General features: G+C 43.1%; 1 protein-coding gene across 1 annotated transcript in view; it reads left to right on the top strand.

The window, feature by feature from the left end:
- CCNYL1 (cyclin Y like 1) overlaps positions 1–27,043 on the top strand; it is a 1,025,424-nt gene that overhangs the window by 756,138 nt on the left and 242,243 nt on the right. Inside the window, exon 8 of the mRNA XM_044060538.1 lies at positions 15,246–15,412. Within this exon, the coding sequence (XP_043916473.1) occupies positions 15,246–15,412 (167 nt within the window). The remainder of the gene's footprint in view (positions 1–15,245; positions 15,413–27,043) is intronic.

Here is a 27,043-nt window from a genome sequence, read left to right as displayed (position 1 = left end):
AATAGTGGTACCATTGTTAGATGTGATGGAGAATGAAAGTGTGGTGGATCTACTAGTGGGAGAGAAGAGTATAAGTTTAGTTTTATTGGGGTTCAGAAGTAGGCGTTGGTTGGTGAGCCAGTTCTCGATAGTGTAAAATGTATTTTGGGTTAAGATTTGCAAGTCGGATTGGGAGGTGGCTGAGCAAATGAGTGGAATCATCTGTGTATTGAATGCAGGTGGCTTTAGGGATAGTGTGGAGGTTGTTGATAAAAAAAAATAGAGTAGTGGACCTAGTATAGACCCTTGAGGGACACCAAGTGCGAGTGGTAACTGGCTGGAGAGTTTGCCCTACCATAGTACCACCTGCTGTCTACCAGTCCGGTATGACTGGACCCACTGGATAGCAGGCTTGTTGAGGGAAATAGATTTTAGTGAAAGAATGAGAAGTTCATGGGAGACCATGTCAAAGGCTTTTGATAGTTCAAGAAAGAGGGCAGAGGTTAGTCTCTTGTCATTCCTGTTTTGGTTTATGGCAGTAGTAAAGGAAAGGAGGGCTGAGGTGGTGTGGTATGGCCTGAAAACATGCTGGGAGTTGGATAGTAAGTTATTCTGTGAACGGTATCACGTTAGTTGCTTGTGTACATATTTCTCCATTATTTTAGCTAGTGGGGAAAGAATAGCAATAGGTCTATAGTTGGATATGTCTGAGTAACTACCACCTTTATGGAGTTGGGATGACATGAGATATTTTCCAGAGGGAGAAGATAGCATTTTCGGCTAAGGTTCTGTTGATGAGGATACATATGGAAATATGCAATGGCATATGCAGCTGTTTGTAGGTACTCTGCAGGGAGGAGGTCAGCAGCGAGGGTGGTAGGTTTTAGTTTTTTTGAAAAGTGTTTTGATAAAACTAGTGGATATTGGTCGGAAGCTAAATTCCGGGTGATTATTAAGTAGATTAGGCATGTGGTTTAAGTTAGAGGGGGTTAGTTGATTTGCTAGGGATTGGATTGTTTCAGTGAAAGTTAGTAAAGGTGCTAGCTATGGTCTCTGGGGGACTATGGGTGTAGTTAGCCAGGGTTGGGGTGGTGGAGTGACCTGGACAAAGTAGTTGATTTAAGCCTGCCCAGAACTTTTGAGGGTTGTGGTGTTTTTGTAGATTTTGGTAGAAGCTTTTTTTTATCCAGTAAAATAGATTTTTTTGTATCATTCCTGAGTTGACTATATTTTAGATGGTCAAGTGGGGCTTTGGTTGTTCTCCAGCTGGCCCAGGTTCTGTTTCTAGTTTTGATTTTAGCTTTGGTATCTTTTGTGAGCCATAGTGCTGTATTTGATCTAGTTTTTATTGTACATGCTGGAGCATGGGAATCAAGGATATTTAGGAATTTGTTGTTAAAGTGATCTATGGCCTCCCCTAATGTTAGATTTTTTAGTTTTGACCAGTCATCTGCTTTTAATTCATTTTGGAATATAGCAGCATCAAAGTTTTCCTGTTTCTAAATGTTTTATATTTGGGCTGGTGAGGGTTTCCTGCCTTATGTTTTGTGATATAGGTTAGACAATGGTCGCTGAGGTCATCAGGGAAAGTACCAGCTGTGTACAGTTGGGGTTGATTATTAACTAGGATCCAGTCTAGGTTACTTTCCTTGTTGGTTGGTTTATCCTAGTGGGAGAGGTTATGGTCTGTTTAAACCCAGATAATTTTATATGAGTGAGGGGGGGGGTCGGAGGAGCAGGGGTGTGCCAGTTGGTGTTAAAATCACCAAGAACTATGGTTTCTTGGGGATAGGTAGTGGATAACCTGTAAAGGAGATGATCTAGGGTATTTAGGTTGTTGCCTGGTGGAATGTATGCACAGCCTATGTTCAAGTTTGTTTTGGTTAATCCGTAGCTTGGTTATGAGGAGTTTCGCGTTATTGAATTGGGGAGGTTGAATGGTGTCTCAACTGTTAAGAGTATTTTTGTAAAGGACTGTTATCCCACCTCCTTTCCTTGTAGCAAGGTCTAACCGGTGAATATTGTACCCTGGCCCAATCATAAAAGACACTTCAGAGTTTTTATTTTGTTTGCATTTGTTTACCTAGAAGGTCAGACTGGACAGAGATGTCAGTTTTCAGTGCCGGCCCGGGGAGAAAACTCCAGAATAATTGCTAACATACTATACATAACATATTCACACATTCAGTTATAAAAATATAGCAGACAATTTATAATTGCATAAGATATTTACATAAGCATAGTGGTTTAGACATGCAGTTAAAAGTATAGCAGGTAGTAACATTTGATTGTTCATACATTTAGTAGAGATAATCTTGAAGATGTACTGAAGATAAGACCAGAAAGGAAAAACTGAAAAAAGGAGGAGAATATAGACAAGTTCATATGAGGTGCATTGACATTTTAAGGGAAAGCTTTTCAACTTAGACTAGGGGAGAGTTAGTGGGTATAGATGGGACAGTGGGGAGAAGACGACTGTGAGTTGGTAAGTAATGTGATGATATATAGTTCATCTGTGGGAGTTTTAAAGAGGTTGGATAAGTGGGTAGAGGAAAGGAGTTAGAATGTCAGCCAATTGCTAGGCAGTTGCATGTCCAGGAGTTGTTTTGGTGGGAAATAAGCTGTTTTTTGACGATAGGTTGCACCCTGATTTGTAGTGGTAGGGAGTTCCAATTCTTGGCAATGTTGCTAGAATACAGGGAGTCACCAGAGCTGTAATGGCTTTTGGAGATTGCAATTAGTGCCTTGTTAGTGGATCGAAGTTCTTGGTTATTGGAGTAGAGGATGATCAGGTCTTGTAAGGCTGAAGTACTGTCAGGTTGGTACTGTATTTGGTGAGCTAGAAGTTGATTTAGAGCTAAGGTTGTAGGTAGTTCAAGCCAGGAAAGCTGTTTAAGGGCCTGACAGTACTGGGTGCGGTAGAAGGAGTTTGTGGCAAATTTTGCTATTTTGCTGTAGCATACTGATAGCTTGTTTAAATCACTCTTGTTTATATTAGGACAGAAGAAGCATACAGTAAGGTAGAGAGAAGATGGGTACGAGCTAGGGTGACTTTACTTTTGCTGGTTAGGAAGTTTTTACATCTGTAAAGAGTACCTAGTTTTTTGATTCTGGTTATTGTATGAGCTGTGTTTTTGTCAAATTTCATATTATTGTCAATAATGAACCCTAGTAATCTGGTTTGTGTGACGGGTGAGATGCGGGTGTTATCTAATGCAGAAGTAGAGAACGAGGAAGTAGGTGCTGCTTTGTAAGGATGAAAGAGCATAAGCTGGGTCGTCTTAGGATTTAGTATTAGCTGGGAGTTTGTTGGTCAGGTTTTGATGGATGTAAAGGCGCCTTGGGTTATGATTTGAAGTTGTTGGAGGGTGGGGGCAGAGCAGATTAAGGTGAAGTCATCAGCGTATTGAACCAGGTTTGCTAGAGGGGCGGTTTTGTGAAGATTTGTAAATATAGCGAAAAGTAGGAGTCCTAGGATTGATCTTGGGGTACTCCTAGTTTTACAGAAAGTAAGGGGGAAAGGGAGTTTTTCCACTGAACAGCTTGTTGGCGTTGGGAGAGAGTCATGAAACCATAATAGAGTGGGGGTAGTTAGTTTTAATTCTGAGAGTAACGTTATTAGTTTTGTATGGGAGACTGTCAGACGCCTTAAATAAGTCAATGAAAACTGCAGACACTAATTGGCTGTTGCGTTGCATATTTGCTAGGTTACTAAAATGGATGAGTGAAGGTAGTGCTGTTGGGGTGGAATCCGTGTTGAGTTTTGGCAAGAAGATTGTTCAAGAGGAGGTGTGTTAGGACCTGCGTGTGGATACATTTTTGCATTATTTTAGCCAGTGGAGAAAGTATAGCTAAAGGGTGATAGTTTAGGTCAGTGGAGTTGCCCCCTTTGTGAATTGGTATAATGTAGGAGATTTTCCAGAGAAGTGGCACCTTTTGTTCTGAGTTTGATCTGTTAATGGTTATCGAGACTGGGTAGGAAATTGCTTTGGCGGCTATTTGTAGGAATTTGGCAGGTAGTTTGTCTACTGCTAAGGTGGTGTGTTTGTTTGGTTAGTTGTCTATAGGTTCTGTAAGTTGGTACAGGTTGAAGGGTGAAGGAGTTAGCGTTATTTGATGGGTTATATAGTATAGTGGGGGTTGAGGAGTGGGGGTCTTTAGACAGCTTTAATATAGAGTTGGTAAAGAACTCATTGAATTGGGTGGCTGTGTTTATAGAGGTGGTGTCTGTTTGCATGAGGAGTTAATGATTTTCGTGGTTGGAGAATACTGTTTATAGCTGCCCAGAATTTTGTGGGTTGGTATTATGCTTAGTTTGAATTTCACTATAGTATTTTTGTTTATTTAGTCTGATTTGTGATTAATTTTTTTTATGGCAACTATGACTGGTCCTGTGATCAAGATCTCGCTAACTGTATGCTTGCTACTTTAGACGTTGATTCTTTGTTTGCGAACATTCCAAATGACATTGGTGTATGTTATGTTAAAGAATATCTGCTGGATTTCACTAAGCACATGCAATATTTTATCAATGTACTTCGTGTTTTATCTTTTGTACTTGACTAACAATGTGTTTAGGTTTTACAAACATTTATATAAACAAAGAAGGGGTGTAGCAATGGGATTCCCACTGCCAATAGCTAAGCAAATATTGGAATGTACATTTGGGAATGTCAGTTTATATCAACACACTTTTTAGATAGTGTTCTTTTTTATTGGTGTTTTGTTGACTCTTATTTCGAAAGGAAATACTGAAAGTTTTAATGCATTTGTTAATTTGTCTAATACCGTTTCCTTTTTAAAGTTCAAGATCATATCCTTTGACAGTATAAACTTTTTAGACATTACAATTTTTAAGGAAACTGGAGGGACACTAGTTACTAAATTATATTTAAAAATAGAATGGCAAATGGAATGCATATTTACATAGAAATAATATGCATCCTCAATAGAAGTTTAATAATGTAGTTAAAAAACAGCTTCTTAGAGTAGCCAGATTAAACAACTCTGATAGTAAAATGGAAATCCAAGTAAATAATGCGGTCTCTGATTTCACTGAAAGGTGGTTACAATCCTAGGAATTTGAAAAATACATATAAAGAAGTGTAGCACAGAGAAAAACTACAGCCAGGCCTATCTTTTCAGCTAACACAATAACCAGTGATATTAATCAACCAGAGACTATACCTAGATGTACGTTTACATTTAATAATACATATAATGTGAACCGTATAATTAAATACTGGCATATCCTACAAGATATTCCAGAATTAAGTTCCATTGCCTCAAATAGACTGAATTTTTGTTATAAAAGTCAAAATTTAAAAAATATGCTCTGTTGTAAAGACGTACACACACATGCGGTCACAGCAACTCAGAAAAGGGGTACTTTTAAATGTGGTAAATGCTCATTTTGCAGGTTTGTGTGTTTAACTCTTCATCCTATTGCAGCCATAGAATATAAGCTCTTTGATTATGGCAGCTGTGATTAGGAATCTTTTTTATTTAGCTGTATGTCAGTCGTGTCAAGCATATTATGTATGGAAAACTAATTAGAAGTTTAAAGTGTGCATTAAAAACCAAATCTCAGACATTAAAAGAGAAAATACAAGGAATGCTCTTTTTGCACATATAAAGGACAAAGGTGTGAGTCATAATTTTACACTTTTAATATTAAAGGTGGTATCTGACTCTGTGCGTGTTGGAAACATTTTACACTGTACTGAGAATTTTTTTTATTGGATTGTCTGCCAAGGAGCACATTTACCACCAGGCTTAAATGGAAGTGTAATGCATAATGTATGCAAATTTATGTATTTCCTTTTCTATTGGTGAGTGTGCATCTATGTCTAAAGTGATAATTTAATGAAGGTATTTAAAATAGAAAATCCGCGGTGGTGCAGCGGTAGTGTTGTTGCCTCACAGCAAGAGGTTCTCCCGTTCGATTCTCGGCTGGAGTGCGGGGAGTGCCTTCTGTGTGGAGTCTGCATGTCCTCCCCGTGGTTGGGTGGGCGTTTGAAAGACATGCGTAAATGGGTTTGCCTTCGTTGAAGGTTGAATGTCGAGCTGGCACCTCTGCGTTCATGAAAATCTACTGCCAATCATTAGCGGACCAGAGTTCTGCTGTGGCGACCCCTAACCAGGAAAAACCGAAAGAGACAACATCATTTAAAATAGAAAATAAATTTGAACTGTTTACTGGAAGGTCTGGTAGTAAAACTGAAAGTCAAATATCTTTAGTCATGTAGTGTGAAAACTGATTTCATTAATAAAGATATTATTGCTGGGAAAGGTCAAGGGCAAAAGGAGTCAGCAGAGGCCAAGATGGACAAGACAGCATTACTGAAATGAATATGAATTGCAAGAACATAGCGAAGCAGTTGTTGACAGACAGGCCTATTGCACTTAGGTTCTTAAGGTCATGAAGATCCAACTCTACTGAACAACATGTCAACAATGAGTTGTATCCAAAATACAAAATCTTGCACATGCCTTCCTTGAAGTTCATTTGCCAGCTCTTTACCCACCTGTAGAGGATTTCTAAGTCCCTTTTCAGCATTTTTTGTTCCTTGTTGTAGGTCCAGGGATTACAAAATAATGGGACTTAAAATGAGTAAGTTTGGAGTTGTCATATTTGGAGTATTCCCTTTAGGCTGAGGTACAGTGAGCTCAGACTTGTATGCAAGCATCAGAATTGGTGGGTGCATGGGTCAGTCTTTCCCCAAAAAAGCACTTTACAGTGAGTTTTAAGATGTACTGAATTCTTTAACAGTCACAGACTGTGCAGTTATGGGTTTCACACACCTGGTAGGGAACCCCTTTTTTTATCTCCCAACCCCAGGACTGTGGACCACATTTTTGTTTATAAAAAGATTATCCTGTCTGATATTTCAGAGCTGAAGGTTGAGTAGTGGAGCCACCAATACCATTACCTGTGGCATTCCCGTGGTTACCTTCCTCACCCCTGATAGCCTCTCACTAATGCATCACTTTCTGAGTTGTTTATTGCAACCATTCCCTCAAGCCTTTATAGGATTCTGCCCTCATTTTAACATTTCAGAACACTGCAAGCAGTCTTCAATGTGGTGATGCATCACAGGGTTTACTTATGTCCGTATAGATAACATCTGTTGACACTCCCTTGTCCAACTCTTTTTACCCAGTCAGAAAAACTGCACATCGTTTGATTGGCAGCAAAGCCATACTGGCTTGGTTTCTCAAGCTGTTGGTCAGCTTCTTGGTCTCTAATTGCAGGCTTAGTTGGTCTGCAGTTGGTGGAACAGACCTCCTACCTCCCTTATGGGATAACTGATAGTATTTTACAGATGTATGGTACCTTTTCAGTGGCAAGAGGTCAAGTAAAGACTTCTGTGGTACTTAGTAGTTTTGTTGAATGCCTTGCTCAGTATTGTCTGGCCATTTGATTTGCAGTTTAAACTAGGAAATTCTGTACCTATTTTCCTCCCTGTTGGTCCAATTGTCCATATTTTCAGTTCCTTCTGCTTTCTTCCCCTCCCATTGTGGTACTCTGTCCTATATTTTCTGAATTTTTTTTTTTTGTGATTACTGATGCCAAGAGGCTGTTGAGTACTTCAGCAGGATTCATAATGAAACATCAAACCTTACAGTATGCACAAACAACTTACAACTGAAGCGTCAAATTCAGTACATCACAAACATAAAATGAATCATGCAGAAACATCACATGGCTCAATAAACATTTTTGCAGAGGACCTGTGCCTCCTTGCTCCCCACAATGTGGAGCAAAACGCCCACCCCCCAAATATTTAAATACACTGACATCACACAGGCTCATTGAAAAGGGAACAGTAATAAAAAGGTTTCTCTTACCTTAGAGACAGTATTAAAGCATATTCTTAATGGTTCACAGACAATTCAGTGGAGCATTTTTAATGCAAGTATTCTTTTAAAGATTAAGAGTGCTTTACATGACATCAGGTACGTGGTAGTGCAGTGCTCTCATTCAGCAATATTCTTACCATCACTAGCCTCTCTTCTAGCCATCAGCCTATTTAGGTTGGTTCCTCTCTTCTTTTCAGAAATGTAGTTAAAGAATTCTCAATCTCGTCTTTGCTGCATGTAATATGTTTGTCTCAGCTTCTATTCTTCACCACTGCTCTCTTGGCTTTAATGTGGGCCTCATGTTATCCTGTGTACGTCTTTCGACTATTAAAATGCCCTTCCCCCTTTTCATGACTACTTCACTGTAGCCTCTTCCTGAACTTTATTCCTTCTTTGGTTTAAACACTTATGCATCCCTTTAAGAACTTTGCCTTTGAATCCTTTGTCTATTGTTTACACCTGACGCTTCCCTTTGTCCTTGTTTCAATCCCTTTTGCATCTTTTTGCTGCTTATTGTGCAAAATTTTTTAGTTCTACATTATCCTTGACCTTTGGATCTCACTGTTTGAAGTTGATGGAACTATATTGTAGAACAGTCACACTTGACTAGGGGAGAGCTTACCTCCAGGTTGTGAACTTTACCCACCCATCCTGGGGAGCAGTCTGGAATGTTTTTTTTATCTTGTAGTCCAAAACCATTATGCTTTTTTCTGCTGCAACCTTCTGAGCACACAGTCAGATGTCCTGCTACTATGCTCAGAATGTGGTAGCTCGTCAACAGCCACTTTTCCCTACAAACTCTTGCTGATTGCCAGCACACTTTTTTCAGCTCTCACATTCTACCATTTTCTTGCACCACCTTGCAAGTTGTCCTGTGTTTTGCAGAAGCTGCTACTCCTCCCTGCCTTCCTTTTGCCTTCTTGTCACTTCTGAGGGTATGATATTCTAAAACTACCTCATTCTAGTTGTTCTCCATTTCCCAGCCTATGATATGGTGGTCTTTTTCATAAGTGAATATTTGGCCAGGACGCTGGAGAAATTCTTAGTTTACGTCCATCTATGGTATCACCAGCTCAGGCAGATGGAATCTCAGGAGTACATCCCACTTCCCTGTGTTTCAAAGCAGTGTCAGTAGTGGAAAATGAATTCAGGTACTTGTGCAGATAGAGCCCACAGCCATGTAATCTTCCAGTATCAGTGGTGAGAGTGGGCTACCTTTTGACGGTTATTTACAAGCATTTTCTCATGGAGTATAAGACTGAGATAATACAGTCAGAGTGCCTCAGAACTGCAGCCTGTGAAACTGTAATAAATCTTTAACTGCAGTTCTCTCCCTTCTGTTCTTTCCATAAGGGGAGTATTAAATACGCCTTTTCGGTATACTTAGTGGCGCTGTATTCTCTGGAGTATTTTCAGCTTCTGAAAGAGAAAGACGTCATTAATGTCAGCATTCTTTGTTCCCATATTCAGTCATTTCTGAAGCTTGCATGTAGTCAGTGTGCCATAATTGTAGTTTTGTGTCATACTTCTACTTTAAATGCTATTTTTATTGATCTAATGTAACTGGTAGATGTTCTTCATCTCACATTGCTGCAGTCCTTACACTTGGGTAGTCCGCTGTCCTCGTTCGGCCCGAATATCAAAGTATAAGGCTGACGTCGGTCAAGGCGCATTTGACTGACATCAGGACGTCAGGGTACAAATGCGCATGACCGACGTCATATCCTCAGTCTTTTTTGCCGCATGGTCCGATGCAGAAGCAGCATTGCAAGTGCCGGTTGGCGTTCTGAGATTTTTCAAGTTTGAAGTTTCAGACCGAGTTCAAAGTTGGCTAAGTACCCCGTTGGGGAATATTTTAGTTTTTTCTTGCCTCAGTGATTTACCGGATGTCAAAGTCAATAATTGTATTTCTTGTGGGAAACAGATACCGCATAGAGATTATCATACTTTGTGTATTCCTTGCTTAGGGCCTGAGCACGACGTTGTTGGCTGTCGCTCTTGTGCTAGATTTAATAAACGCACTATAAAGAGAAGGTTGGATTGTGCAAGGTTAGTCTTTGGGAAGCGGTGTAATTGTAAAATGCCGTCGGATGCTCCGACGCCCGCTTCTTCGAAGAAGCGCAAGGACAAGGCAGTTAAGTTTAGGCTAGAAGAACCGTCGGTACCAGACGCCGGTTCTTTGAGGTGTCGGTGGAGCCGGTGGCTCCGCCGGAGGTTTCTTTGTGTTCCCAGGGTGAGACCTTATTATTGCAGGATGTGGCCTCTCAGGAGGCTAGTCAGGCTGAGGAGGCTTCTCAGGTTACTATACTCCCCTCCCTTCCTAGGGTGACTAGGCCCTCTCCTTCTGTTTCAAAGGCTTCTCCCAGGGGCAGGCCAGGTTTGGCTTCAGTTGGTGTTACCCCTAGCTCTTCAGGTACTGTGCCCAAGAAGCATATGCTTAAAATGGCAGAAGATTTGATTACTTTAATTAGGGGTTCCATGCCCCCTCCTGATAAGAGACCTAGGTTGGAGCCTGAGCTGGGGGTTTTGAGCAGGCTTCGGATGTTTCAGAGTCTTCGGCTGAAGACTTGCAGGAGTACTCTCCTTATTCTGATTCTGATCTGGATGATTCTACTCCTTCTGCTTCTCCTCCTGAGGATTTTTCTTTTTCAGAAACTCTTCATTCCATGAGGGAGCATTTTAAGTGGGAAGGTCAGGACTTCTCTGATTCCAGGAAAAGGCTTAGGAATTTTTGTTTTACCCCAGCATAGGCCTTTGGCTATACCTCCTGTTTTGGATGTAGTAGAAGATGTTTTTGCAGAGGCTTCTCTTAATCCTGATTCTTTGCCTCCTGCTCCTGTTAAGCCGGATAGGTATTACAGGGTGCCTGAAGCTCATAAGTATCTTTTTAAGAGTCCTAGGGCTGACCCAGAAACTGTTAGTCAGGGGCCTAAAGGTGTTAAGGCTTCTGTTGTTAAGAATCCGGTTCCTGCAGACAAAGAGGCTAGGGCCTTGGATAGATGGGGAAAGAAAGTTTATACTTCTTCCACTCTTGCTATGAGGGCTTTGAATTGCCAGTTCCACATGTTGAAATACCAGAACTATCTCCTTTCACAATTAAAGTCTAAGGTTGATGCTCTGGCAGTAGGTATTGATTGTAAAGAGTTGCAAGATTTAGTGCATGTTTCTGAACAGGTGGGTAAGCATTCTTTGCAATGTGGTTTTGATGCTGTACAGGCCTCGTCTAGGGTGGCTGCCACTGGGTCAGTTCTTCGCAGGCACGCCTGGCTAAGGGATCAAAATTTGTCTGAACATGTTAAAACAAGGATTTTAGATGCTCCTTTACAATCTGATGTGTTGTTTGGTCCTCCTGTTGAGGCAGTTTTAAAGAAAATGGAAGACAAGGCTAAGTCTATGCAGACTGTTAAAGATTTTTTGCAGGTCCAGCCTCCAAAGTTTAGTAGAAATTGGCCTACTAAGGGGTGGACGTATCCTTCTTATGAGTCCCAGTCTAGGGGTAGATCTAGACGTGGTAGGGGCAGAGCTCAGGGCTCTTTCAGGCCTAGAACAGGGAGTTCTCCTGCACAGTCTTCGGGTGAGGGCAGGGGTCAGTCCTTTCGTAAACAGACCCAATGACCTACCTTTTCAGCTGCCAGAGCCTTCTCGTCTGGCAGCACCTTTGGGAGGAAGGTTGGCACTTTTCAAAGAAAATTGGAGTTTAATTACCCAAGACAGATGGGTATTGGATATCATACACCACGGTTACAGGTTTTATTTCCATACCTTGCCTCCTTTCAAAGGCATGCCGGACATTCCTCCTCAACAAAGAATAGAGGCTCACAAGCAAGTTTCTCTGTTACTCCAAATAGGGGCCATACAGCCGGTCCCTATGCCAGAAGTGGGCCTAGGATTTTACTCTCGCCTGTTCCTAGTGCCAAAGAAGGGGAACACGTGGAGACCAATTTTGGATTTATCTACCCTCAACACTTATCTGGACATTCCCAAGTTCAAAATGTTGACGTTACAGCAGCTTTTACCTCTGCTGGGCAAAGATCATTGGATGGTAACTTTGGATCTCAAGGAGGCTTACCTTCATGTTCCTATCAGACTAAGTTGCAGGAAGTATCTGCGTTTTCGAGCTGGGACTTCTCACTATCAGTTCTCTGCATTGCCCTTTGGCTTATCTACTGCACCCAGAGTATTCACGAAAGTTCTGGCTCCAGTGATAGCTTTCTTCAGGTTAAAAGGAATACAGATCTATCCTTATTTGGACGACTGCCTGATTTTGGCCCAAGGAAGGGAAGAGCTTCTTCATCATTTGGAATATGTGATAGCAGTGCTAAGATGCCTGGGGTATTCTGTGAACGAAATAAAGTCCAGTCTAGTACCCTCTCAGGACATGTGCTTTCTGGGTGTGAGACTGAATACAGCATCCCAGATGGCCTTTCTAACCCCGGACAAACAAAAGAGTCTATCCCTTTACTTCCGTCAACTATCTCATCAGTCTGTGCTGACTGCAAGGACAGTCCTTCAAGCATTAGGGTTCATGGCATCTTGTATTCTGGTGCTTCCCAATGCCAAACTGCATATGAGGAAGCTACAATGGTATCTCAAAATGTATGGACACAGCACTGCCAGGATCTGGACACTGTCATTCAAATAATACCTTGCATTCAATAGGACATTTTATGGTGGGCTCAGGAATGTCACCTAAACAAGGGACTCTCTGTGACCCGGCCAGAGGCGAGTCAGATTTTAACGACAGATGCCTCAGACAAAGCTTGGGGAGCTCATCTAAATGGAAAGTGGATACAAAACAAGTGGCCTGCCAGACTACAACATCTACATATCAACATGAAGGAGATGTTAGCAGTCCAGTTTGCATTAATAGCTTTCAAGGAATTACTTCTTCCAGGGCAGGTGTTGATTCTAACAGACAACACGACTGTCATGTGGTACATCAACAAGCAAGGGGGAACGCATTCTTATCCTCTATGCAGGCAAGCAATGATTTTGTGGGAGACTGCTCTCAGTTTACAGCTCAATCTTCAGGCAAGGTTTCTGCCAGGAGCACAGAACTCCTTAGCAGATGTGTTGAGCAGACGAATTATGGATCTCCACGAGTGGAAATTGGGTCCTCAAGTATTTCAGAAATTGACAGTGTCATGGGGAACTCCAGACATAGATCTGTTCGCTTCTCCACTAAACCATCAGCTGCCAAAGTTTTGCACAAAAAGGTTTCATCCCACAGCTTGGAAAGTGGATGCTCTTTCTTTCAATTGGAGCAATCTTCAAGTGTATGCCTTTCCTCCTCTGCCTCTCCTCCCAAAGGTACTTCTAAAGGTCAGGCAGGACAAGCCAAGGATGATTTTAATAGCTCCAGATTGGCCTCGACAGCACTGGTACCCATTACTGAGAAGTCTGGTACGGAAGCCTCCATGGCCTTTGCCTTCAATTCCACACCTGTTGTCACAGGAGGACAGCCATTTGCTGAATGTCAAACTTCACTCTCTGCACCTGACAGCCTGGCATATTCTGTTTTGAACCATAGAGGGTCTCAACTTCCACAACAAGTTTTGAATGTGATTTTGGAAGCTAGAAGGCCTAGTACAAGGAAAGTGTACAGATAAATGGAAGAGATTTTTGTTTTGGAGTGCAGCAAAGATTTTGATGTTTCTGAGCCTAATTTGAGTGTGGCTCTTCAATATCTTACTGAGTTACTGGACAAGGGTTTGTCTTTCTCTTCTATTAAGGTTCATGCTGCAGCAATTTCGCTCACTATGATTGTGTCCCACCATTGTTTTCTCATCCTTTATTCAAGCAATTTCTTAGAGGGGCAAAGAATATAAGACCCCACGAAGAGCTCCTACTCCTGCTTGGGATCTCAATTTTGTGTTGGAGAAACTCACTCTACAACCTTTTGAGCCTGCAGCTACTTCTGAGTTGAAATTTTTATCATGGAAGACTGCTTTTTTGTTGGCAATTACCTCTGCAAGAAGGGTTTCTGAATTGCAGGCCCTTATGGCAGTTGAGCCTTTCTTGATTTTCCATAAGGATAGGGTATCATTACGTACTAATCCTTCCTTTATGCCTAAGGTGGTTTCTAGTGTGGCTTTAAACCAAACCATTCATTTGCCTACTTTTTATGCAAATCCCCAAAATAAAGGGGAAAAGATTTTGCACACTTTAGAAGTACACAGGCAGTTGCGTTATTATTTGGACAGAACTAAAGGGTTCAGGCAGTCTCAGCAGTTGTTTGTTTCTTTTGCTTTGAGTTCTCAGGGCAAGCCTGTGTCTAAACAAACTATTTCTAAGTGGATTGGGTTTTGCATTGCTTTCTGTTATTCCCATCATGGCAAGGAGGTTCCAGCTGGGATTAGGCCTCATTCCACTAGAGCTACTGCCACTTCAACAGCTTTTTTGAGGGGAGTGGCAACCAAGGATATTTTGGAGGCAGCTACTTGGAGTTCAGTGCATACTTTCTCTAGGCATTATCACCTGCCACTTTACTCTAAATCCAGGGCTGGTTTTGCCACTGCTGTTTTGCAGGGCATGTTGGCAGCTCCTGCTTCCTTGTAGTTAGCCATCCTCCCTTACCTCTGCTTTGGGATTCTACCCAAGTGTAAGGACTGCAGCAATGTGAGATGAAGAACATAGTACAGTTTTGTACCTACCATAAATGTAGATGTTCGAAGATCCACATTGCTGCAGTCCAATTTACCCTCCCTCCTTCCCCTCTGTAGTTTGAGGTGGTTGTGTGGGTTGGGTTGTACATATTGTGTATATTGTATATTTTGTACATATATAGTTAGTGCAAGGGTGGTTGGTTGGGTGTTTGCTGTCTTTTGGTTTTGACCTTTATTTTAGGGTCTTCTGACATCTGGGGCAAGAAAAGACTGAGGATATGACGTCGGTCATGCGCATTTGTACCCTGACGTCCTGATGTCAGTCAAATGCGCCTTGACCGACGTCAGCCTTATACTTTGATATTCGGGCCGACCGAGGACAGCGGACTACCCAAGTGTAAGGACTGCAGCAATTTGGATCTTCGAACATCTACATTTATGGTAGGTACAAAACTGTACTTTTTCTGCTTCCGTCACTGTAAAGATGGAATTTATTAGTGGCCAAGATAAACTTGTTTTATTAACATATGCAATGTGTAATATTCATTGCCTGTTACTTCAGACTATTTTAAAGCATCTGTATCATTGTCTCCAGATACTAGTGTTAGCATCTGTATGTGCATGCCTGAGGTATTTTTTTTTTCCTGAATGGACACTTACTGAATTTATGCCTCATTTTACTTTGAAACTTGCTGTGTAATGTCTGCTAACATTGTCCTGCAGGAACTGTACACAGCGGGAGAACTGACTGCTGGCTGACTCAATTTTGTTTGCTTGTCTTTTGGGGTTCGTGTGAAGGTGTATTTGGAGAGGCTGCTTACCTATGCTGAGATTGACATTTGCCCCAGCAACTGGAAAAGAATTGTCCTTGGAGCCATCCTCCTAGCATCCAAAGTCTGGGATGACCAGGCTGTGTGGAATGTGGACTACTGTCAGATACTGAAGGATATTACAGTAGAAGACATGTAAGTGAAACGTGTTTGCTTTAATTCCTTTGAGAGTAAATGAGGATTTGTGTTGCATATATTTTTAGTTTTATATGTTTGAATCTATGGTGCCTGTTACAGGCTTATATAAATAATGGTCTTCCTCTGAGATGAACTTTAGAAGTATTGTAATCTATGGGATTTTTTTTAGTGGCAGTCCCTTGGCTCACTGTTGCTTTTTCCCATAATAGTAATGGCCCCGATCATGAGGTTATGTGCATCTTGTACCTGTGAACCTCTGTCTTTGGCTGGCCAGTGGCATTGTATAAATCAGCTTTCTCATGCTACCTTCAGTTCTTTGTGCTGCTTCAAAACTTAACCAGTCCGTTGTAATTTTTTTTTTTTCCTGAGCATCATTAAAGAATATAAAAAGTTACCTTAACATTTTGCGGAATATTGCTGCTTGGTTTACTTTGTTTTGATAAATATTTATGCAGCTGATGTTATCACCAGCAAAGCTAATAAGCAAGATTTCATGTGCGTGTGTTGCTGATCAGATATTCCAGAAAAGGTTCCCATAGATGTTCTTTGTGTTTCACTGTTGGTCATTACATTTGGGTTATCTGCTTGCAGGTAACCCTCAGCTGGCCTGATTATCAAAGTCTTGGGTCCTGTGTCGGTTGCTGTCTCTTCTTCCATGACGTCAGGTAGTCAGAGGTATAAAGCATGCAGCCGATGCCATTGCATCAGTCTTTCTTGCCATGTGGTGCCCAAAGCAGAAGCAGTTCGCAAGTGCCAGTCGGCCGACTCTTGAAATTTTCATTTTCGAGTTTCAGAACTGAAGTCTTCAGTTGGGGATCCCTTTTCTTGCTCTAAACCGATGTCAGTAAAAGTTAACAATTGTATTACTTGTGGAAAGCAAATACCTCAAAGTTTTTCATTCGTACTGCATTCCTTGCTTAGGCCCAGACCACAACGTCTCTCGCTGTCGGTTTTGTGCCTTATTCAATCCTCGTACTATTCACCATCTGTTCATTTTCGCATCTAACTATTTCAGTACTCTGTTTAATTATCCAGAAATGGCTTCGGAAAGCCATCCAACATTCCGAAAAAACGTAAAGATAAAGATAGAGACAGCCTGTATAGGTCCAAAGCTGCCGACTATGCTTCCGTTAAGTTAGTCGCCAGTTCGCCGGTACTCAGTGAGGCACTTTCGCAGCCCCTGATGCCCACTACTTCAGATTCGCAGGCCTCTACTGAGACCCGTTCAGAGTCCGGTATGCTGCGAGATGCTTCTTCGACTATGGAACCTGCGGATGTCTCTAGCTTGGATGGGTCCGGAGCCGCTGTGCAGGCACCAGCTTCTGAGAGTGTATTCAGGCCTACTGACTTGCATATCAAACTGATGCCATCTTCTTCAAGGCCTAAAACTCGATCCATGCCCAGAAAACAGACATCCAAACTGCATGGTCAGGCCCATATGCCTAAAAAACAAATAAGAATGGCTGAAGACCTTATTACTCTAATTAGGGGAAGCCACCCTTCTCCCTCTAAGAGACCTAGAACTGATTTTCCTTCTGATTCTTCTGATCAGGATTCTGAAATTTCTGTTTCTTCTGATGACCAAGATTTGCCCTTGTCTACCTATGAGGATTCTGATGCAGAGGACTCCATTCCCTCTGCTTCCCTCCAGATTATTTCTCTTTTGGTGAGACTTTGCACACTCTTAGAGAGCATTTCTGCTGGGAAAGCCAGGATTACTCTTGACTCCAAAAAGAGGCTCAGGGAATTCTTACTCCTGCCTTAACACAGGCCTTTAGCTATCCCTCCTGTACTGGACATTGTAGATGATGCCTTCATAGAATCTAGCCTGGCCCCAGACATCTTACTTCTGGCTCCCAGGAAACCTGACCGGTATTAGAGTACCTGACTCTCTCAAGTTCCTCTTTAAAAATCCTACTGCAGACCTAGAGATCATTTCACAGGGACCCAAAGGCATTAAGGCTACTTATTTATTTATTTATTTATTTATTTATTGCAGTTGGTTTACCAGGATAGTCCATTGGGCCACAAGGAACCTGGCTAATGGAGTCCTGGGGAGAAAAGCTCAAAAAATACATTACATTACATATAAAACATATATTCACACCACACTTACACTCAAAATTAACAAAAAAAAAAAAAAAAAGCTAAATGTACAGCTAGCAAAAATAATAATAAAATATAATAATATTCATTTTATTATACATAGATATTTATAAAGGGAAATTTAGTCACTAGAAAGTAGAAGTTTAGAGAAGAAGATGAAGAAGAGAAGAAGAAGAGGAAGAAGAGAACTCTGGATATAATTATAGTTATAGATAGATAATTAGATGTATAGAGTTAGAGTATGGTAGAAGGAGGAGAGAGAGAGAGAGGAGATGAGAGACAGGTGGGGAGCAGAGAGATGTTAGGTATGTAGTTAGGCATGTATAGAGATTTTTGAATTGTGATTGTGATTACGTGTGCAGAGTATGAGGTGCGAAGAGTTCAGGTGGTGAATAGAAGGTTTGAAGGAAGGAATATGTTGGGGGATGGATTTGTTTTATGGACTTTGAGTAGGTTTATTTGATTATTTTGATCTTAATATTAAATGCAGATTAAATGGAAGGACAAAGGGAGGGAGGGAAGGGAGGAGAGAATAAGGGTGTGGGCTAGAGTTAACTGAGTGTAAGTAGTGTGATTGGGAAGTTCTAGCCATTTTAGTTCTGGAGGAAGGCAGTGGTGAGTGGAAGATTTGTGGCTGGTGGCAAATTTTGCAATTTTGTTGTAAAGTTGTACAGGAAGTTGTGTTTGAGGAAAGATTAATTGTTAGCAGGAGAGAAGGCACCATAGGGAAGGAGGGGATAAGAAAGGAGGAAGGCAGTGTTATTTTTAGGGCAGAGGTAAGGTAGGTATTTTTTTTATTAAAGTTTTTGATGTTTTTTGGTGGTATTTTGAAATTTTTTTGCTGTTTTGGTAAATTTTTTGTAGCTTTTGTAGGTGGGAGGTAAAGTAGCGGTTTCTGACACTAGTTCTAGGAAGAGTTATCTTTGAGATGGGTAGCTTTAGAGTATGCATGTTATCTTGGCTAGTTATTTGGAGTAAAAATGGAGCTGGTGGGGTTAGCTTATTGTGAGTAAAAATCATTAGCTTGGTCTTGGTTTTTAAAGCAGAGAGGTTTTTTTTAGTATTGAAGTAGAGTTGAAGGATAGAGTGATATATTGAGATGTGTTTGAGTGGATTGATGATTTGTATGATTGATTGATTTGTGGAAGTCATTTGAGTATATTGGAAAGAGTTTGAAACACCTGAATTGAGCAATAAGGAATTGTGGGAAGTTTGTGAACAGATAGGTTTTGTGAGCGGTTACTGCTGCCTGTTTAAACCATTGCAAGGAGAACCATTGCATTCCAAGGAAAGAGAGTTGGAGTTGAGCAGGTTTAGACATGAGCAGGCTATAAGAGGGTATCAAAGGCTTAATAGAGGTCTAGAGAAGGTAGAGACAATTAGCCCAGAATCAGGAGCTGTTTCACTGGGTTTTAAGAGAGAAAAGGAGGAGGTGATAAGGTCTAGGTCCACGAGCTCTATTTACTGTTTGTAGGAGGAGAGGAGGTGAGGAGGAGTTGGGAGGTGATGAAGGTTCTAGGGATTTGGGATTTTGAAGGGGGGAGTTGGACTTGGATGTTTTTGACGAAGTTGTTGGTGGACCTTTGTGGAGTGGTTGGGATTATGCTTGTTTCATGATGAATGCTGGGCGCATGTTTTAGGGACGGTTAGATTTGTGCTTCTGGATTATGCGAGTATATCAGATGCTGATGGATGAAAGTACTATACTAAGTGATTCAGCAGCAGCGCTTTAGGAGTAGGAGTTAATATTTGCAGAGGATGCAGCTATGGATTGAAATAGGAGAGGGAAGTTTGAGGAGGTAAGGGAGAGATGGGGAGATGAGAGTTGGGAGGTGGAGGGTTGTAGTAGAGGTGGTAGAGGGATTAGTGAGGAGGGAACAGGGGAGTAGAAGGGGAGAGTAGAGGTGGAGTGGGGGTTGGGGGGGGTTAGTGGGGATATGGTGTTGGAGAATAGTGAGGGGTGGGGGTGGGGAATTTTAGTGAGGTAGGAAAATGGGGAGTGAAGTGAATCAATAGCAATGTGTTAAATTGGGGGTAATTATGTAATCAGGGTGGAGTGGGGTTTGTCTTAGGAGAATTTTTGAGGCAGTTTTTCCAGGGGTTTTAGGTTGTTTTGAAGTTTGTTTTTATTGTTTTTATTTGTTTTTGTCTTTCATTTGTTTATCTTTTGTATTTAGATTTATTTCAGAAGCATTTTATATTCATTACTACTGCCAAAAACCCTACCCCCTCTGATAGAGATTCCAGAGCCCTGGACAGATGGGGTAAGAAGGTATACACTTCTGCTACTTTGGCCATTAGGGCCTTAAACTGCCAGTTTCGTATGTTAAAGTACCAGTAGCATATTATTGGATTACTTAAACAGAAATTGATGTTGATTCTTGACTGTGCTGAAAATAAAGAATTACAGGATTTAATGCATTCTGCTGAACAAGTTGGTAAACATACTTTGCAATGTAGTTTTGACTCCTTAGAGGCATCTTGTAGGGCTGCTGTTACTGGGTCTGTTCTTAGAAGGCATGCTTGGCTTAAGGAGCAAACTTTGCCAGATCATGTTAAAGCTAAATTACTGGATGCTCCCTTAAACCACGGCCGCCTCTTCTGCAACAAAGCAGAAGTACTTAAAAAGATGGAGGAAAAAGCTAAATCTATGCAAACTGTTAGATTTCCTGCAAGTACAGCCTCCTAGATTTAGTAGGCATTGGCCTTCTAAGAATTGGTCCTTTCCTGTCTCTTCCAGGCCTTCTCCGTCCAAATCCAGGAACAGCAGACCACTTAGGCTACAGTCTCAAGATACTCACAGGCCTAAGCAGTGGGGAGCTCCCACTTCCAAAGCTGGTAGTAGTAAGACCATCCCCCATGGTAAACTGTCACAATCACTTAACCTTAAACCTTCCAAGCCTTGCTCAACTGACCGCTCCTTTAGGGGGAAAGATCGCCCTGCATGCAAAAAACTGGGAACTCATTAGCCAAGACAAATGAGTTTTAAATAGTTTCCCAAGGATACAGATTCCACTTCCACACCTTACCAACCCCAAAAGGTTATCCAGACCTACCCCCAAATCAGTGGGCAGAGGCTCAACAGCAGGTTCTCTCGCTAAGTATCAGGGCTATTCAACCTGTCCCAGCAGAAGAATGGGGACAAGTTTTTTACTCCATACTTTTCCTGATTCCCAGAAAAGACTACAACTGGCATCCTATCTGTCCTAAGCATGTTTTTGGTAATCCCAAAATTCAGAATGCTAACTCTTCATCAGCTGCTTCCCATGCTAGGCAAAAATGCCTGGTTGGCAACATTGGATTTAAAGGAAGCTTACCTGCACATCCCAATAAGGGAATCTTGCAGAAAGTACCTACGCTTCAGAGCAGGCTACATGCACCATCAGTTCTCTGCACTGTCCTTTGGCTTGTCTACTGCACCCAAGGTGTTCACAAAATGCCTAGCTCCAGTCATTGCATTCTGCAGGCAGAAATATTCAAATATACCCATACCTGGACGATTGTCTAATTCAGGCAGAAAGCCAGGACATACTATTAAATCTGGCATTTGTAAAGAAACTGTTAACCTCATTGGAGTACACCATAAACGAAAAGAAATCTCATCTAGTACCCTGACAACAAATTGTATCCCTGGGAGCAAGCTTGAACACAACTTCCCAGATGGCTTACTTCACGCCAGAGAAACAAGTTTATTTGACAGCCTACTTCAAATTACTGGTCATAGAGACCCAGCTAACTGCAAGGAAAATACTGCAAGCTCTGGGGTTCATGGCCTCTTGCATTCTACTAATTCCATATGCAAGACTGCATATGAGGAAACTACAATGGTATCTAAAAAGCCTATGGTGTCAATATTCTTGGAATCGATTCCTATCATCCCTTGTATAAAGACAGAGTTCCTTTGGTGGGCAGAGGCCTGCCACCACAACAAGGGACTGTCATTCACTCTACCCACTACCACCCAAACCCTAACAGATGCATCAGACTGTGCATGGGGGGCTCACTTGGCAGGGCAGTCCATTCAGGGCAAATGAAACCCAAGTCAAATGCACCTGCATATCAATCAAAAAGAAATGTTAGCTGTACAGAATTCTCTGACAGCCTTCAAGGGCCACATTCTTCCAGGACAATTATTGGTAAAGACAGACAACAACACTGTTATGTGGTACATAAACAAGCGGGGGAACTCACTCGTACCCTCTTTGCAGACTAGCCATGGCTCTGTGGAACACAGTCTTGAGCTACCAAGTGCACCTACAAGCTCAGTTCTTGCCAGGCAAGCTAAATTCACTGGCAGACCTAAGCGAAAATCTCATGGACCCACACTAGTGGAAACTGGAACCAAATGGGGGAGCCCAGAGATAGATCTGTTTGCCTCCCCTCAGAACTGCCAATTGGGCAAATTCTGCACAAGGACTCCCCACAGAAAAGCTTGGAAAGTGGATGCCTTGTCCTTCACCTGGGGAAACCTCTGTTTATGCCTTCCCCCTCTGCCTCTCCTCTTGAAGGTTCTACTAAAGATCAAACAGGATAAACCAAGAACAATACTGATTGCACCGGGCTCTGCCATTTCAACACATTATAATACTGAGCCACCCCTCTTCTCTCACCCCCTGCTGAAGCAACTCCTCAGAGGGGCCAAAAATTTAAGACCCCCCCCCCCCCAGGAGAGCTCCCACAGCCTGGGACCTTACCTTTGTACTGGAAAAGCTCACCGCCCCACCTTTGAGCCAGCTGCAATAGCAGAGTTTAAATTCCTTTCTTGGAAAACAGCCTTACTTTTAGCCATCACTTCAGCAAGAAGCGTGTCGGAATTACAGGCCCTCATGGCAGTGGAACCCTTCATTATCTTCAATACGGGCAGGTTTCCCTCAGGACTAATCCTTCCTTAATGCCCAAGGTGGAATCTAGTGTGGCCCTAAACCAGTCCATTCACTTGCCTACTTTTTTCCCTAACTCACAAAACAAAGGGGAATGGATACTGCACTCTCTGGACGTGCACAGACAACTTAGATTCTATTTGGACAGGACTAAACCTCTCAGGAAATCTGACCTGCTGCTAGTTGGCTTTGCTGCAGGGGCAGGGGAGAAGGCTATTTCAAAGCAAACGATTTCCAAATGGATAGCCCATTGCATTAATTTGTGCTTCAGGCTCCATGGAAAACCTACCCCACAGGGGATAAGATCACATTCCACCAGGGCTGCATCTACCTCTGACATTTCTCAGAGGAGTCCCTACCAGGGACATCCTGGAAGCTGCTACCTGGAGCTCTGTACATACCTTTACCAAGCATTACCACCTGCCTATCTTTTCTAAATCCAGAGCTGGATTTGCCACAGCAATCTTGCAGGGCTTAATAGCTGCCCCTAATGCTCTTTACCTCCTCCCTCCCTTAGCTTTGGGAATCTACCCAAATGTGATGACTGCAATAGTGAAACATGAAGATAGTACAGTTGTGTACACTTAGCATAAATGTAGATGTTTGAGTGTATTCAATGTTGCAGTCCTGGTTACCCTCCCTCCAGCCCCCTGACTTCTCTTGGCTCTACCTTTCCTTCTTTTTTGGTATAGATATATTTTTTCATGTGTATTTGCTTTTTAATGGGGGTGTCCCATACCATAACATACAATTGCTTCCTATTGTGGGGGCACCTGACATCTAGGGCAAGAAAAACTGATGTAATGGCATCTGCTGCATGTTTTATACCCCTGATGACCTGAAGTCATGGAAGAAGCGACAGCATCCGACGCAGAAATCCGAAGACTCTGGTATTCAGGTCAGCTGTGGGCTTACCTGCAGGCAAATAACCCAAATGTGTTGACTGCAACAGTGAATACACTCTAACATCTACATTCATGGTAAGTGTACACAGCTGTACTTTACTGATGTGGAACAAGAAGTTTCGGTTCCAGGAGTTTCGGAGCTGATAACGGAGTCTGTGTCTTGGAGCCGGTCAGCTGAACTTCATCTGGTCTCTCCGACACTCAGCTTGCCTATTTTTCAGCAGTCAAGGTCCCCCACTTTATCCTCCAGGTCCTCGAGGAGCCTTTCTGATGATGAGAGTGGTGCGCAGACTTCTCAAGACATCGGCACTGGCAAATTTACTTTCGGCTCCATCCCAGTCAGCTCCGGAGCCTAATGAGCCCGTCCACCCTTTCACTGTTCTGCCTCCGAGCCGCTCCGGCGCCTCTGAGCCAGAGATGGTGCCATTTGCTCTGGAAAGGTCAGTTCCAGCTACCTCAGTTGGTCTCTCCGTTCCAATATCTGCTCTGACCCCTTCGTTGCCATCTGTGGTGTCTAGGGTCCTAAGCTGTCCAGTCAGGCCCAAGGGGGATGCTTGGACCCGAACTTCTTTGATTCCGAGCTTGCGCCTCTGTGCTTTGGCGCAGGTGAGTTTGGACCCCATATCTGCCTCTGAGCCTCTCTCCTTGGCACCAGGGACTGCCTCTGCACCTTCGGAGCGGGGGGGTGGGGTGTCCTGCAAGCCGGGAGGGTCTGCTTTCGAGGTGATGAATGTTTTGTCCAAGTCTTCAGTTCCAACTAGGGGCACCAACACTCTTCTCCCTAAAGCGGCGACTTCAGTCTCTGCACCTTCTCTCATCCAACACAGCAGAGAGTCACAGCCTCTGGAACCCTCCCTGAGTGGTCCCCAGTCTTCCAAGGTCTCCCCAGCATATCTTTCTGAGGAGCCCCCTCGGAAGAAAACTTGTAAGAGGAAGCATGTTGACCCCCCCGATGAGTCCATTACATCCGACACTGACCTCAAGGAGTCAGAAGGGTCCCCTGAGTCATCCTCTGATATCTCCTTCTCAGATATCTTTGAGATCCTAAAGCAGAGAGGTGGCTGGTCCACCACCTCCCCTTCTGATGAGTCAGTGTACCTGAAGGCTTTCGGGTCTCAACCTTCCGCCTCTTTGGTGTCTCCACCTTTCGAGCTTCTGGATCTAGTGAGTCGAAAGGTGTGGGAATCTCCTGATACTGTGGAACCAGTTCCTAGAAGACCTAATAAATTCTTGTCAGCACCTCAGGACAAAGATTTTCTCACTAAAGGTGTGCCAGTAGATGCTATGGTGGTGGCAGCAGCCACCAAAAAGGAACTTGCTTAAACTTCCTCTACTGTCCATCCACCGAACAAGGTGTGGAACGATGGGTAGGTACGGGAAGTATATCTTTTCTTCAGCAGCTTTTACACTTAGATCGCTGAACTACCTGTCTCATTTCACTAGGCTCCAGAGAGATCTTGAAAGAGCTGGGAGATGCTCTGCAAGGTAACTTAACTGAAGCGGTGTCTGATAAGTTTAATGCACAGATGTCTACCTTAAATTCTATCGTAAACTCCTCCATGCGGCTGATATCTTATGCAGCGGATGGAGCGAGTAGGGCAGTGGGTTCAGGACTTTCTCTTAGAAGACACTTCTGGATGCGCTTGTGTAATTTTGCAGAGGCCTTTTAAGTCTACATTTACCAACGCCCCCTTTGGATCCTTATTGTTTGGATCCAAGGTAAAGGACACACTCACCAGGTGCGAACAGGAAGGGAAAAACCCTTTCTGCCGTAGGAGTCCATTTTTCCGTTCCTTCCAGACCCTATCACAAAGGGCAGAGGGGCAGAAAGATGTTGTTCAAGAAGTCACAGAGGTTTTTCCAGGACGCACAGGATGATTCCTTCTCCAGAGGCAGAGGAGGAGGAAATAATGGTAGACTCCACCCTAGAGGCAGGGGAGGCCCACAGAACCAGGGAGACTGATTCCTTTCGCAGTCGTCCCTACCAGCGCTCCTAAAAGAGAGGCCCGACTGCGCGTCTCTGGAGCCAGTCGGGGGACGTATATCCTTATACCCAGAAGCCTGGTACGATATCACTCAAGACAATTGGGTACTAAGGATAATTACCAGAGGATACTGTATTCCCTTCTCTTTTCCCCCTCCACGGATCAGAAGACTCCCAGATGTTCCACCCAATCACAGGGGTTCAGCAACTCTAGAAATCCAGAAGTTGCTCATAAAGAGAGTCATGCAACCCGTCCCTGCAGACCAAGTAGGATTAGGGACTTACTCCAGATTCTTTTTGGTGCCAGAAAGAACAAGGGACTTGAGACCCATCTTGGATCTCATCAAATTGAACAAATCTGTAGAGAAGTCCAAGTTCCAAATGGTTACTTTACAGTCAATACTCCCGTTGTTAGGGAAAGACATTTGGATGTGCTCCATAGATCTCCAAGATGTGTACTACCACATCAAAATGGACAGAGCATGAAGGAGTCACTTGCACTTCTGGCTGGGGGCCATTCATTACCAGTTTCGCACCCTTCCCTTTGGTCTCACCACAGTCCCCAGGGTGTTCAAATGCATGGCAGTGGTAACGGCTCATTTGAGACGCCTTGGATTCAAAGTGTTTCCGTACCTGGACGACTGGCTCCTGACTGGCACCACCAGGCATCCACTATTATGGGCCAGGAACGCCACCATTATGATTTGCTTGCAGCTAGGGATTACAATAAACTGGCAAAAATCTACATTGTCACCCTCTCAGCATGTGAATTTCATTTGTGCCGAAATACTGCCACAATAAGGGCTTACCTCCCCGTAGAGAGAATCCAGAATCTCGGGCAACAAATTTGGAGTCTACTTCCACAGCGGAAGGCAAAAGCAAAGACGGTGCTCAAATTGTTAGGGACTATGGCCTCTACAATAAATTAGTCCCATTAGCCAGACTGTACATGAGGGTTCTGCAGTGGTTACTTTTTGCCCAGTGGTCACTGCAGCAACTACCTCTCACCCCATCCTGATAACAATCGTGCAAACAGGATCTTCGCTGGTGGACCCAGTCCAGCCATCTGACCACAGGCAGACCATTTGTACCATTTCCCCCTGTCGCCACCGTGACCACGGATGCCTCCCAGATTGGGGGGGGGGGGGGACATTATCTAGGGAGAACAGTCAAAGGCATGCGGCAGGAACACGAGGCTCATTTGCATATCACTGTCTTGGAGATGAGAGCAGTGTTTCTGGCGTTGCAAGCACCTCGCAGCTTTCTCCCTCTAGGGACGATTGCGATCCACTCGGACAATATGTCGGTGGTATGGTACATAAACCAGGAGAGACCAAACCCTATCCCCTTTGCAGAGAGGCCCTTTGAGTGTGGAAGTGGGCAGTATCTTCCCAATGATTTTTGATCGCAACGCACATTCCGGGGAAAACCAACGTGATAGCCGATAGGCTCAGCAGGGCGATTCTGATGCCTCACGAGTGGTTTTTGAATCCACACATTGCGGAACAGATTTTTCGCAGATGGAGTCAGCCTTGCTGCAATCACTTCGCCACCCCTCTGAATGCAAATTGCAGCAGCTACTTCACCCTGATCCCCCCCGAAGGAGGAGGCACCCAGAGACGCACTCGTTCACGATTGGCCCTCGGAACTTCTCTATGCCTTCCCACCATTTCCCCCGATATCAAAGGTAATTCAGAAAGCAAGATCCTTGGGAAGCAAAATGATCCTCATTTTTCCATACTGGCCTCGTCAG

This window comes from Protopterus annectens, chromosome 2.part0, assembly GCF_019279795.1.
Source record: "Protopterus annectens isolate FY-2018-M chromosome 2.part0, PAN1.0, whole genome shotgun sequence".
Taxonomy (NCBI): Eukaryota; Metazoa; Chordata; order Ceratodontiformes; family Protopteridae; genus Protopterus; species Protopterus annectens.
The sequence above is the reverse complement of the archived record's forward strand: the minus strand, read 5'-3'. Positions and strand labels throughout refer to the sequence as shown.